At 36.0% G+C, this 14,430-nt stretch overlaps 1 protein-coding gene across 1 annotated transcript in view; it reads right to left on the reverse strand.

Moving 5' to 3' along the window:
- LOC138701167 (beta-1,3-glucan-binding protein-like) overlaps positions 1-14,430 on the reverse strand; it is a 109,459-nt gene that overhangs the window by 6,402 nt on the left and 88,627 nt on the right. The window contains exons 4-5 of the mRNA XM_069827793.1: positions 13,964-14,159; positions 10,567-10,783 (exon numbers count right to left, since the gene is read on the reverse strand). Of these exons, the coding sequence (XP_069683894.1) occupies positions 10,567-10,783; positions 13,964-14,159 (413 nt within the window). The remainder of the gene's footprint in view (positions 1-10,566; positions 10,784-13,963; positions 14,160-14,430) is intronic.

Below are 14,430 nucleotides of genomic sequence, written 5' to 3' on the forward strand. Positions count from 1 at the left end.
ACGAACGAACTCCTGGGAATCGACTTGTATGCCACGACTCAGGAGAATTCTGTATGTATGCGAAAGCCCGCCCACTGAAATAGTTCGACCTTCACTGGACATACTTAACTTGATGCTCACCCATTACAGTGCGTCGACTTTCCTCGTGGGCGAACTGAGTTCATATCTCGAAGTGATCACCTACAAAGTATGGTTGAAAAAGACGGTTTTGATAGGTTTTGCCTGAGTTCTCCTACTTCCTCGCCATTGGTCCAGGAAGTTAGTTCTTTATTATTATTATTATTATTATTATTATTATTATTATTATTATTATTATTATCCTTCAGCAATGCATCGTCTTTCTTGTGATAATTTTTAATCAACATTATGCAGCAGGTTATATTCTCGATTATCCGGGTTAATGACCGGAAGAGGTACCCGGATAATGCGAAAGAACGTATAATACGAAAGATTATTATTTTCTATGTGCCATGTAGTACATAGGCATATCCGATGAACAAGCAGTTTTAAATCTATATTTAACTTCATATTTAGGATGAAGGATCGGTGAAGCGGAGAAAAATTCACTCCGGCACAGAGATTCGAACCCAGGTTTTGAGCTCTACGTGCTGACGCTCTATTCACTAAGCCACACCGGATTCCAATTCCGATGCCGGATTGAATCCTCTCAGTTTAAGCTGCACCTTTTTAGTTTTCCCTTTAGTGGCCAACCTTTATACTGTGTCACAGATGTGTGACAGTGGCACGATGTGCAGAGGTGCACTCATTACGAGTGACTAAGTGGCTGGGATTCGACGGAATGAGCGCCGTCTTAAATCACTAAGTGATTATATACGCATATCATATTGTACCGAAGTACATAGGCCTATGATATTTCCATGCAGGAATTCTGCATGAATTATGATGAAGAAAAAGCTAGAAATGTGTTTAATTTAACTTCAGTTCGTAAGAAGACACGAGGATAAAACTATGACGTCATGGAAATCCGAGCTCTAGTCACGACGCTTGTCACTATTTAGATTCTCATTTTAGAAATAAAGTTACTGTTTTTAAATTACTTGGTTAAAATACATCACTTTCAGTAACTTTTACTAATAATAATAATAATAATAATAATAATTTCTATCCTTGACTGTAGTTAGTGTAGTGCTACGATTCTAGCGGGTTCGATTACCGGGAGGATAGTGGATTGGTGATGGTTACTCTTTTCGTAGAATATAACAGATCTAATATTGCAGTTTTGTAAATAGGCTATATTTTATTAAATTAATTGCGGAGGTTATAAAGGTAGGTAACTTTAAACAAGAAAACTGAAGTAACCAAAAAAAAAAAAACTGTGCCGATCCGTTTTTGTAAATCATAAATTATGCTTAGGCCTACACTTACTACTTATTTTTACCGAATCTCCAACTTAGAAAATCGAATGCTCATGGAACATAGTTTCAGGAATATAACAAAACAAAGTCATTTTATTTCAAGAATTTAAGCCACTGGTGTAGCTTAGGAGTTAGCGAGCGGGACTCGTGCTCCGAAGCTGAGCTCAGAAGTAGGTTCATATCTCGCTAGGGCTGATTGCATGGTTAATTTTTCTCTAAGGTAAAGGTAAAGATAAAAAGGTAAAGGTATCCCCGTAACATGCCATGAAGGCACTTGGGGGAGGGGCATGGAGGTAGAGCCCCATGCTTTCCATGACCTCGGCACTAGAATGAGGTGATGTGATCGGCACCACGACCTGACCGCCTTTTACTCCCGGGAAAGACCCGGTAAGATTTTTACCAAATTCAAGCGGAGAGTCAGACTTAGATATCCACATAACCATGTAATTGATAAAACAACGTTAAATATACTACTTTAAAAATATGAGGAATTTATTTATTAATAATATGCAAATAACACAGAAGTTTCAGTGTGAATTAATAAATAATTATACAAAACACTGTATAGGCCCTATGTCGTTAATATTAAATATTTCATAACGACACATAAACATAAATAAAATTGAAGAAAAAAATATCAACGTTTTTCCATTGATGTTATTTTTGCATAACAGCAATATTATAATTTGTAGTAATAATGACCATTATATTTTATAGGTTACCTGATAAAAGTGATTTTAATTGGTTTATTTTATGACGCTTTATCAACTGCGATGGTTATCTAGCACCTAGTGAAATGAAAGTGATAATGCCAGCGAGATGAGTCCAGCGCCGAAAATTACTCAGCATTTGCTCTTAAAAGGTTTAGGGAAAGCCTTGGAAAAATCATCAACCAGATAATTTGTCGCAACCAGGATTTGAACCCGTTTTACATGCTAACCGTTGTTCCACAACGGTGGACCAAAAGTGAATCATGTAAACCAGGGATGGGAAAGTCGTATTGCAAACAAAGCAGTCATCATGAGTACGTACAATAGCAACTGTAGCGGGAGAAGCCAAGCTGTCTGGGAGTGGCTGTTTCCGTCCCTGATGTAAAGTAACTCTTTTATAACAATTAATATTATCTTCTACAGGTTTTGGATTCTGAAGCCAGTAACATTTCCAATGGTTCTTATTTATCTCTTCTTTATATACATCCACGCTTCCTTTTTCTGAGTCTGGAAATAACATTTTGATTTGGCATCATTTTTCACTCATTCTTTGTACATGATCTAAGTATTGTTATTTTTAGTAGGTTATTTTACGACGCTTTATCAACATCTGAGGTTATTTAGCATCTGAATGAGATGAAGGTGATAATGCCGGTGAAATGAGTGCGGGATCCAACACTGAAAGTTACCCAGCATTTGCTCATATTGGGTTGAGGGAAAACTCCGGAAAAAACCACAACCCGACCGGGAATCGAACCGGGGCCACCTGGTTTTACGGCTAGAAGCGCTAACCGTTACACCACAGGTGTGGACTTGTTATTTTAGCATTTGAACTTAATATTTTCACTTTCACGAATATCTTCACTTTATAGCCCTTCGATTATTTTAACATCCAATAAATATATACTATTGAAAAGTCTCATCTTGGTTTCCTGCAATTTGAATTTTATATTTAGCTGCCATCATCGAAGTCTCGTTTCCATAAAAGTTACATGATAATACCATTGTAGTGTAGTTTTCTTCATAGTATCATTTACATCATTTTCTTACTTAGTCATTATAAACACCATCAGATTTTAGTTTAACTTTTAGAATCTGTTTAGATTACAAAAGAATAGACCATAATTTCATGTAGAGTGTATAGTAGTCAGTCTCGATTCATTTTTCCTTGAAATTTAAAATGTATAAACGGTTCAGGTATCTTTGGAATGTAATGGAATGGAACTGAGGGGGCCACGTACGGTCCAGCACTGCGACCTATTGAGATTTATTGCTCTAACCCTCGATATGGAATGAGCTGCATGCCACAGATCCTCTACGCGCACCGCTCCAACCACATGACTCCCTTAACGACCGGTTCCTACAGCCGACAGAATCCATACACCATTCCTGCTTTGGCAAATTCCCCCAAGGCCCCCCTGTCTGTCCGAGGCGAAACTCCTCCCCCGAGTAGGTAGCCATCCAACGTCGCTGAACTACATTCCACGGAGACCGGTCGAGAGAGTCAGCAGATTCGGGAGGCCGCCGGTAAAGTGATCTGGAAAACCAGAAACGGGATAATGAGGAAAGGATGATGGGGGAGAAAAGGAATTGGCGAAGATGAGTGGGGTTCCAATCACCTGATAAAGTTACCTGATATTCATCCAGGCAACTCGAATCCGGGACCGCTGGATTCGGAGTTAGACTCGCTAACCCCTCAGCCACGAAGATGGACTCAGGTATCTTTACTCGACTATTATTTGTTCATGATACTTGTACCACTGATGTGTTTGTGTCTTCAAACTATCACTTAAGTTATAGTATTTTTCTCTATGAAAGTATTGTCAGTGCAATAGAACGAACCTGACTACCAAACACACAAATCCCAGTCGATTCAATGTTCCTTCCTTCGCTGCATTTATGATACAGTTTTCATATCTGTAGCTGTTCGTAGTTTATAAAGTAATGGATTGTGCGTGGGGAATAAGAAAAATCCAAGAATATTTAGACAATTCGTCCTTTCCCATTGCACTACTTTCAAATTTCGACATAGTTAAATTGTGACCAGTACATTTTGCCCGTAACTTTTACATTCTGGGACAGTGTTCTCTTTTATTTGCCGTAGATATATATAAATAAAGTTTTACTTACATTTTACTCTTTCTGGAGGTGCTAGACTTGCTACCGTGTTTTTATATAAAAATTGTATCTTTGTTCTGGGAATAAAGTATTATTATTATTATTATTATTATTATTATTATTATTATTATTATTATTATTATTATTATTTCGAAGAACGTCATGCTAAAGTTTTTATTACCCTTAAAAGTCCATTGTTCTCAGCCGAGATTGAACCCACTAACCTTGGATCGAATGGGAAACACGTTAAGCACTTATTTACAGAGAACAACGTAGTTGAGCATAACGATTCCCATTATGTTACAAAAATTCAATTGAATTTCCCGCCTACTTTACGTCTTGAGAATTCTTCCCATTTCTTACATCATCCCTAAATTATTAACACGTGTCATATTACAGTAGGCACAACTTGAATACTGTAACAATTATTTTCTCCTCAATCACAGTATCAATCTAATACTGATTTGCACCCAACCCTATTTATTTTGAGGAGTATCATATCTTCAAATATTTGTTAGATATTCAGATTATGCGTATCAGCATCAGCAGCAGCAGATCAACATTTGTAGCGGGAACAACAGTACAGTGTCAACAGTGGTATATTTATAAACGTAAAAGTGTCCTGGCTCTGGGATTTCGGTAGTAGTTGTCTTTGTTGTCATTGTTGCCGTCGTATTTATCACCATTTTCGCAGGAATACTTGGGGATTATGAGACGAAAATACATGGATTGGAATTAGATATAGAGGTTGTTAGGTCTGCAGAATAGACCTCATTATGAAAATGTTTAAATGTGAATAAAATATGATCTTTTAGAATACAAAATTTGACGATGATATGAAAATCATTAAAAGTGCCCTGGCGTCGCCCGCACTCGAAAAATAGTATCCTGTCGTCTCCAGGCCTGAAATGTACTGTACCATCGAGTGCCAGGTGTCTAGGTCAGAAGTAGTGTCTACTTCAATATACTGTACATAGGTGTGAAATTATACCTTGTCATTATATTCTTCAATTTACTCGTGCATACCGTACAGCTTTTTGTAACCCATGATTCTATTATAATGTGCAATAAATGTTGAAAACAAAACAACCTTATTTTGGTAGAGAAATTAACAACAGTTTGAATACCGGTATGTATATCTTCTTATCTTCTTTCATGAGAAATCTGCTTTCCATACATCCGTGAAATGACCACAGACGGATAAGTCATTAAACCATCTCATGGTCAAGGATGGAGAGAGCCCTAATCTGACCTTAAACTTCGTCAAGGTCACTCTCTCTCTAACATTTACCGCGGTTCATAAATCACATTCTAAACAATGCTTGTGCAATAATTATCATGACCTCCCTTAATTTAACCTTCAAGTGAGCACGTGTTTAAGATTATAGGTGGTGTTTACCGCAACACACGCGATGGGAAACTTGAACGAAGCTTTTTACGTAATTTCCTGTTGTCTCGGCGTCAGGGGGGATGTAAACTGTTTTCAAAGTCAGTGATGTGATGTTATGTTGGCATGAAAGTAACAAGAGTCAAGGTGAGATACCGCCAAGTGGAACTTGCTTGTCAAGTTTGCAACAAGCAGCCCACGATCGGTATGAATGACTGAAGAGATCTCAAGTTACAGTAGTTGACTGGCTGATCATTAATAAAATTCAAGAAAAATATCCTGTTTAAATAATTAAGAACATGAATATATTACTATTAATATTAGCAGTTTCATTCTTCATTGTTCGATATACTCTTTTAACACTTGATAATCACTGATAACGTTGTAACTTCTTTACTGTGTTAATATTATAAATTACCTGTCTGATTAGTTATCAACTTATCAGTGATTAGCAGTTTTATTCTTCTTACAAGAATTAGGGTGGTTTTTCTTCCAATGTTCACTATTGACCGTCGTTTTTGTATTTAAAAAATAAACGCTGCACTGCCTGAGAAAGCCGTTTAATTTTATATTCAAGTTGTAATTTGACCTAATTAGGTATATTTGTGCAATTAAAAGAAGAAAATTATCTATTCATATTTTATCAATGTAAAAGACGTAGACTCGAGGTTGTTTCTTTTATTATTTATTTATTTATTTATTTATTTATTTATTTATTTATTTACTTACTTGTCTATCTATCTGTGTATCCGTCCATCCATCCATTATCCATCTATCCTCTATCTCTCTATACATCCGTTCATCCGTCTGTCTGCCCGCATGTTTGTCTGTCTATCTATATACAGTATTTATTTATTTATTTACTTGTTTATTTATTTATTTCCTTCTTTCTTTATCGTTTTTACCTTCTCCTTTGATATCGACTTACAATCCAATGTCGTACACGGAAAAGTAGAACTTTGGACCAACACTAAACAGCCATACATTGTGAGTTTCCCTGACCGTGTGGTCAGCATGAGACAGGTCCAATGCTAATAAAACGCAGGACAACACATAACAAAGGACAAACACCCAATTTCGTGGACTGAAAATAAATCTCTTCCAATATAAATAAACGATTTGTGAGAAAAAGTTTATTCTATTGAATTACATACCATAGACATTGGCTTAAAATATGAATCTTATCAATGGTTGCAAAACTCAACATCTCAACTCTTTTATCCGTCGTCCAATGTGAATCAAGTTGTAGTGTATCTGGCTACCAATGCAGTGAGCCAAGTTACTATTCCTGACAAGGACGTTTAGTTTCTTGTATTACGAGTATTTTTACATTATTATTATTATTATTATTATTATTATTATTATTATTGTTATTGTTATTGTTGCTATCATTACTACTACTACTGGAGAATTGACTTATTCATAACTAAGGCGCAATTCACGCAGAGAAGACGTGGCTCGGACATCGGGCGGAGACATGGCTTTTCGAGTCTCTCCCATGTAAACAAATGTATTAATGCACACAGAGAAGACAGGATGGGGGCTCGCCACTTCGAAGCCAGCGCTTCACTTCTTTCGAGTCACGAGTGACCCTTCAAAGCGACACATGGCGTCTGACTGTAAAATAAAATTCGCGACGATTTTGAATTTAATATTCACTTTCGTGAAGAGATGGTGTAATATGGTATAGAAACATTGGTGGGACATTACATAAAAATTCTGGATACGGTCGGGATATATGTTCAATTCTTTCATCACATCTTCTACTCCAAAATATCTGAGAACTCGCTTTGAATATCCTAAAAGTTTGCGGAATCAACAACAGACTTTATTATCTATTCCTCGTCACCGTACCTGTTCCTATTCATCTTCTTTCACAGTGTCAGTTTGTCGCCTATGGAACTCCATACCTCGTCATGTTAGAGATTGCCGAACAGTTAATCAATTTAAATTAAAAATTAAAATTACACACTTTTACACGGAATTGATTTGCGAGTGTTACCCGAATTTAATAGGTTAGTCTGTGTTTGTGTAAATTATCATTTAGGCCTATTATAAAGTGAAAATGGGAAATAAATTGTAATTATTTAATTATGTATCATGTTTAGTCAATATTTCATTATACAGTATGTTAGCTCCTTAATGTGCATGATAACGATTTTATATTTAAATATTACTACGTTTTATTATTTCAATTTACATTTCATTTCTGTTAGTGTGGAAGAGAAGACCTCATGGCCTTAAGTCTATCAGAATAAATAAGTAAATGAATGAATATATGTACATGAATAAATAAATAAGTAAATAAATAAATAAATAATTAAATAAGATATGCCATACATCCTTCCTTTTTTCAATCACTAATGGTTCACACAAAATCTTATCTGTTTTTTTAATACTAGCAAGTTGTACGAGAGCCAGGGCATCCTCATGATCTGAAGAAGACCTTACAAAAGCTGTGCGACGCCCAAGTGTCGCAAGGGTTTTTGACTTTTCAATATGCTTTTCTCACGTCATGTCCGCGTCGTTCTCCGCCCGACGTCCGAGCCACGTCCTGTCTACGTCTTCTCTGTGTGAATTGCGCCTAAGGGGGCAAATAGCCATAGTAGCTGACGCGCATTTTTTAAACCTCACTAACTATTCATAACTTATGCCATTCCTTTCATTAGACTTGCATCTCTTATCCGTGAGAACTGAGTGTGTCCATTGTCTTTTGTTTGTTATTTATTGTTTTAAACTGTGACCTTTAACATGCTGAATACATGGTCAAGGAGTCCTATTACTTGTGGTTGTGTAGTGTTGGTTTCTTCTGTGTAATATGATACGTGGCCTTTTCAGGAAAATGAGGACGAAACTAGCATTGAAGAAGAGGAAGATGATGATAATAATTTGCTCTTGCTCATTTCCATAATTATTGTTATTTTTATTTTAAGAGAGAGTACCTTTTAAGTCCCCTTAAAATCTTAGTCTTATGGGAAATCTATATAGAAATATACGGTTTTTAAAACATAAGTAAAATAAATTGCTATTTTTTATGTTCCGTTACACGTGTTAATTTTCTTCCTCTAAGTAAATGTAATTACTTATATTTTAAAGATTCCCAGAATGATATCTCGCAATTCTAGAAACGTGTTTCGTATCCCCTGCTCTAGATAACCGCTTGGTGCACTGCGTTTTCATTATTAATAGTTCAGTTCATCGGTCCCTATGCCTGTCAAAATGCAATTTTTATTCCTTCTGGATATTCCCGTAATACTCTTTCAGACAGCGTCTGTGGCTCAGCGCTAGCGCTCTGGTCTTCCATCCAGGTGGCTAGAGTTCGATCCCCGATGTAGTCGTGATGAAAATTGTGGAGGACAAAGCAGAAGTTGTAGAGTGTCTTCTCATGGTACTCTTGTTTCCCTCTTTCATTTCACAAACTCTCTCCATCTCCGTGCAGTAGCACTGTTCTCCGGTCCTGATATAGAATTTAGGAGCTTAAGACTCTGTGCCTGAGGTTTATCAGGACTGAGGCAGGATGGTCTCTCGTCAGCGTCAGATTCACGAATGTGCCCCAGACCACCTATCAGAGTGGAATAATTGTCGTGTATAGGGCACACAATGGGCCAATATTAGCATGGATCCATCAACGATCCAGTTCTTCAAAGTCGGTCAATAGGCCTACTGTTTCATTTAACCTCCTTCTCCATTGGTTATAAAGGGTGATTCATGAGGATATACCGTCCCTTACGGAGCTTATTGCCGAAGACATTCTGAGCAAAAAATATCCTACAAACATTTGTCCAAATCTCAATATTTTCAGAATTACACTAATTTTAATTTGTTTGTAAAATACCATTATTTTTTAGTTTTAAGGGTAAACGAATATTACAGAAAAAGAATGAACTATTCAGGAGTATAATTTATTTAATTAGCTAGTATTCTGAAGCTAAAAATGTGTTGTGAATTCCATAGTTTGCTATGTACAAAATTTTTTCTCGTTTTTTAACTACAAACCTAAATTTTCTTACGCGTTTATCACAACAGTTGTTACAAATCACGCCACTCTTGTAAATTCTTTAAGATGTACATTAGGATGCATAATATCAAGTTTCTAAACTCGTATGATTTATAACAATTTTTATGATAAGTGCGTAAGAATGATGTAATTTTTAGTTAAATATTGAAAAACAAAATCTCTACAAAGCAATTAACAACATATTTTTAGCTTCAGAATACTATCCAATTAAAGAAATAACACTTCTGAATAGTTCATTCTCTATTTGTATTTTTTTACCCTTAAAACTAAAGATAAAAGGTAATTTACAAACAATTTCAAATTAGTGTAACTCTGGAAATATTGAGATTAGGACAAATGGTTTATATGAATTTTTTGCTCAATGCCTTCGGAAATATTCTCCGTAAGTGACGGTAAATCCTCGTGAATCACAGTGTATGTAACCGCACCGACGATTTCTATATTCATGAGAATTTTCTTGTAAATTAGTTATGTCCCTAAATATAGCGTCCTATATTTTGGTAGAGGCTGCTAATAGCCATCCTGTTTCTTCTGTCACACTCATTGAAGAGCTAAAAATTGAAGACTCTGTTGCGTGAAATTTATTTTCATATTTATTCTTTAAAAGATCATTTTTTTCCGACATACAAATACACTGTCAATAAAATTTAATTTTTGTATCGTTTGAGGTTCTATGTTTCGAAGTCATCTTCTAATTGTATGAATTATACACAGCATCTTCCACTGTTACTCAAGTGGCGTCTTAAGCGAAAGCCACAAGAATGCGGAGTACTGACACTTGTGAATGACTCGTGGCTCAAAATGGTCGCATGAATGAAGATTAGTATGAAGATAGGAATCCGATCTTCTAGGCTATTCAGTTCAGTTCAGTTAAAAAGAAATCCTCGAAATTAAAACCTTACATAAAGTGAATATTGGAAACGTTGTATTGTCTAAATAGGTTGATATTTTAATTACCTCTTTGTCAAAGGGTGCCATAGGTTCTCCATCTGCCCAAATGTTTGTTGCTCCAGGAATTTTATCGAAACCTCCCAAATGCCAAAATCCTCCAGGAGGAACACCTCTCGAACCAATAGTCTTTCCATCTACAGTGAAGTTTATATAATCAGCAGTCCATTCCAGGCCGAAGATGTGAAAATCATCCGAAAAGTCACGACCTGTTTCTTCGATGCTCCTGAAATATATGTCAAATGTAATTTTAATAGAGTCTTCACAAAGTAATTCTCCTTTACCTGTTCTAAGAAGAATACCCAAAATGGAAACGACAAATTGGAAAATAATCTATTTTGCCATGTGGTATAGTTTTTATGTGTGGCACAGTATGGTAACTTAGAAAGTTTTCAACTTATCTAAACTTTGTACTGCTTCCATGTTCAGGGATAAAAATAAGATAATCATGTCACATACAAACGTGTGTGAGAAAAGTAGCCTAATCTATTAATTTCGTTGTCCTAAGACAGCTCTGACAACTGAACAGAAATAATTTCGTGGCAAATTGCGTACCTGTGGTGTCAGATTAAGTTTTGTAATTTGTTAATATCGGAGTAGCGTAATATGTGAACTAGTAATCAGCATCATCAATAAGTCTAACTACCTACATACTGAGGATTTTTCATATTCCTAACGGAATTTACTTTGAGAACATTTTATGCGGTTAGATCTATACAAGATGGACACACAATGGGACTCCCTTCACATGATATTAGCGCAATACCGTGTTTTCACTTAGATCTAATACAATACAGCACATCCAAATGGCAATAGATAAACAACCACATCCTATGTGGGTTTCGAACCTGCGATCGTGAATGTTGCGCAATGTTCAATGCTTGAGCAATAAACCTTGCGTACACTACGGCCGCTTAATTTGAGATAAATAGAGAGTTAAGAGAAAGACAATTTGATATAATAAATGCGCAAGCATAAGATTATAGAGATTTAGTATAAACCACTTGAAAATTTATTTTATTATTATACGTAACATAAAAAAGTATAATGATGCAGAGAAAAATCAATTTTGAAATTGTTAAGATAATATGCAAGAACAAACTCACCCGGAAATAACGACCAGGAAATATAGGCCTACTAACTTGAAAAAAAATAATGAACTTTAATTTTCTTAAGTAAGATTAGTTGTCAAATGAAAGAATGTGTATCTAGAACTGTTTGTGAAAGATAAATAAATTACTCATTGTAAGTTATGTCCTAAATTTTTAACCCTTCCAGACAAAAGTTTAGACAATTGGTTTAAAATTAATGTAAACTTAGCCGATCAGGAGTTAGAGTAAGAAGTGACTTAAATCCCATAACACGACTTCCATGAAGGATCAAAGTCGACTAGCCGACTGCTGGCCTCACGTCCACATGCCTCTGCAGAGTTGAATGAATATTAAACCAGAGCGGAGGTATCGTGTGTTCAGTACGAAGATTCCCCCACCAAGAAGTAACAGCACTATACTGTACTTGATGTAGGTCCTAGATATTGGTTTGTGAACCATTTTTTAATCTCAATTGTCGGCCGCAACATTTTGCGACTGAAGGTTGTAATGGAATCCGGAAGAAATTTGGAGCTGTCTATAATATCTATAATAATGCTTTGTAAATTTATCGGTAAATAGAATAGAGCAGGTACAGATCTCTGGCATTGTGGAGTGGGTAGTAGACAATGTGACTTCGGAAAAGAAAAGACATTGTGATAATGAGATCATGGATAAAAATAGAAATATGATTTTTTGTAATAACGAAATACCCAAAATGTTTAAAAGGGACTTAATTGTATTCGCAAACTAACACAAATCTCACGAAGGTGGTCTAGAAAAGTAATTATCGTGAAATATCTCGAAATGTAATGATTTCTACTAAATAACGTCATAGTCACGAAATTGTAAGTAGCCTACTTGAAAATCTGTACGTTTTTTGTTTCCCACGAAATACTCACGAAACCAAAACAAATTGAAAATCCTTTCAAATAAAATGAAATATTGAATGTGATTCTCTTCTAAAGATTTGCGTCAGCTGTAAACAACTTTTCTTTGATATCTTAGCAGACACCGAAGAGTTTGTATACTATGTAGTTATAATTAAAACTCTTTGATTCAAACGACATTTCAAACGTTGATAGTGAGAGAAGATTTTCAACATATAAATATATCTGATCGACGCGACGGTTCGTTTGTCGTGTTCAAATGTTCAAACTATTCTCAGCCTTTATATTCAAGAGCAGAATAGTTAAGTGCTGTAATCTGATGTAATATTTCCTGGTTGAGATCATGTTGAACTTGCCCTGTTTTGTGGATTGGTCAGGGCACTTTTCAATATTTCCTCTAAATATGTGTAAATTGACAAGCAATGATTGGAAGTAAGTCTACTTTTCACGAAAAAAAGTTATTTATGTTCATAACATTGAAAATATCGGGACATTTGTAACAATCAAAATTAGATTTCTATATGTTGTACAAAATATTAATTTTATATGCCGTATCCTAACTGATATATTCGCGAAATATTAACCCAAAATCTAAAACCAAATTTTTTCACGAAATACATGCTTGTTTCCGATCTTTGATAACTAATTTGAATGACATCATGTGCGTCAGGAATCACACGACAGCTGAACTGTGGCGCGAGGTGACAGACCAGTAGTGAGTGATCTTATAGTCAGAGAGCACGGCGACTCGCAGCAGAAATTCCCAACAAAATCGAGCCTTTTTGGGAAGAGTACCTAACAACCCTTTTCACTGCCGAGTAGAGTAAAGTGAAAATAAAAGAAGCCTGCAATAAACGAGGTTTCGTTATTTCCAAGAAAGGCATCTTCTGTGTACTTAATAAAATTAGTAAAGCTCGAATGGAATTAATTTGTATCATCTCGTGGGGTGCGGCGACTTGTGACGGGGGGTGGATTTGCTTGCTTTTTCCACTCTGGAATTAATCCCATCCGAGCTTTGCCAGTCTTATTAGATACACACAAGATATCTTTCTTGGAAATAACGAAACCACGTTTTTTTGCAGCCTCCTATGTTTTTCGCGTAACTGTACTTGGCATCGGAAAGGGTTGTTACGTACCCCTCCAAAAAAGGCTCGATTTTCTTGGGCATTGCTACTGTGATACACCGTGCACTCTGATTATGAAATCACTCACTACTGGTCTGTCACCTCATGCCGCAATTCAGCTGTAGGTGTGATTCCTGACTCACATGACGTCATTCAAATTCGTTATCAGAGATCGGAAACAACCCTGTATTCTCCGAAATCATTATAAAATAAGTACCGAAACAGATGTAAAATAATAATCACAAAAACATCCTTATGGACAAGTTAATAAAGGTAATAATGTTAAACTTTGTATATAACTTACAGTTCCCAATGGGTCGGTCTCCAAATGTTGTACGAGGAGTTAAGCCCGAAGTGGAGAGTGGCCCCCATCTTGTCAATGCCCTGCGAGACACCGGCCGAGTTCGTCAGTTTCTTGTTGGATCGAACTTCTATTATGTCTATCTCTCCCGAAGACGGCCAGGGTCCATACTCGTTATATCGTGGCTTCATCCAAATAGCTGCTCACAGAACAAAATCGTAAGTATTAGATCTACACTGTCTAATTTTAGACTTAATGCAATGACATAAGACATTTATAGACGTGAAAGTAAACATTGAAAGATAGCCTACTATTAAATTACTTTAACTCAATTACTTCGTCTGCCAGTTGAAAGATCATTTACAAGGAAGTATTTGCAAGTCAATGAGCGTTATAGGTCCTGATACGCTCGTTCAAATTCATAAACAACATTGGGAAGTACCAGTAACAACGTGATAAGGGTCTTCATC

Source organism: Periplaneta americana, chromosome 1, assembly GCF_040183065.1.
Source record: "Periplaneta americana isolate PAMFEO1 chromosome 1, P.americana_PAMFEO1_priV1, whole genome shotgun sequence".
NCBI lineage: Eukaryota > Metazoa > Arthropoda > Insecta > Blattodea > Blattidae > Periplaneta > Periplaneta americana.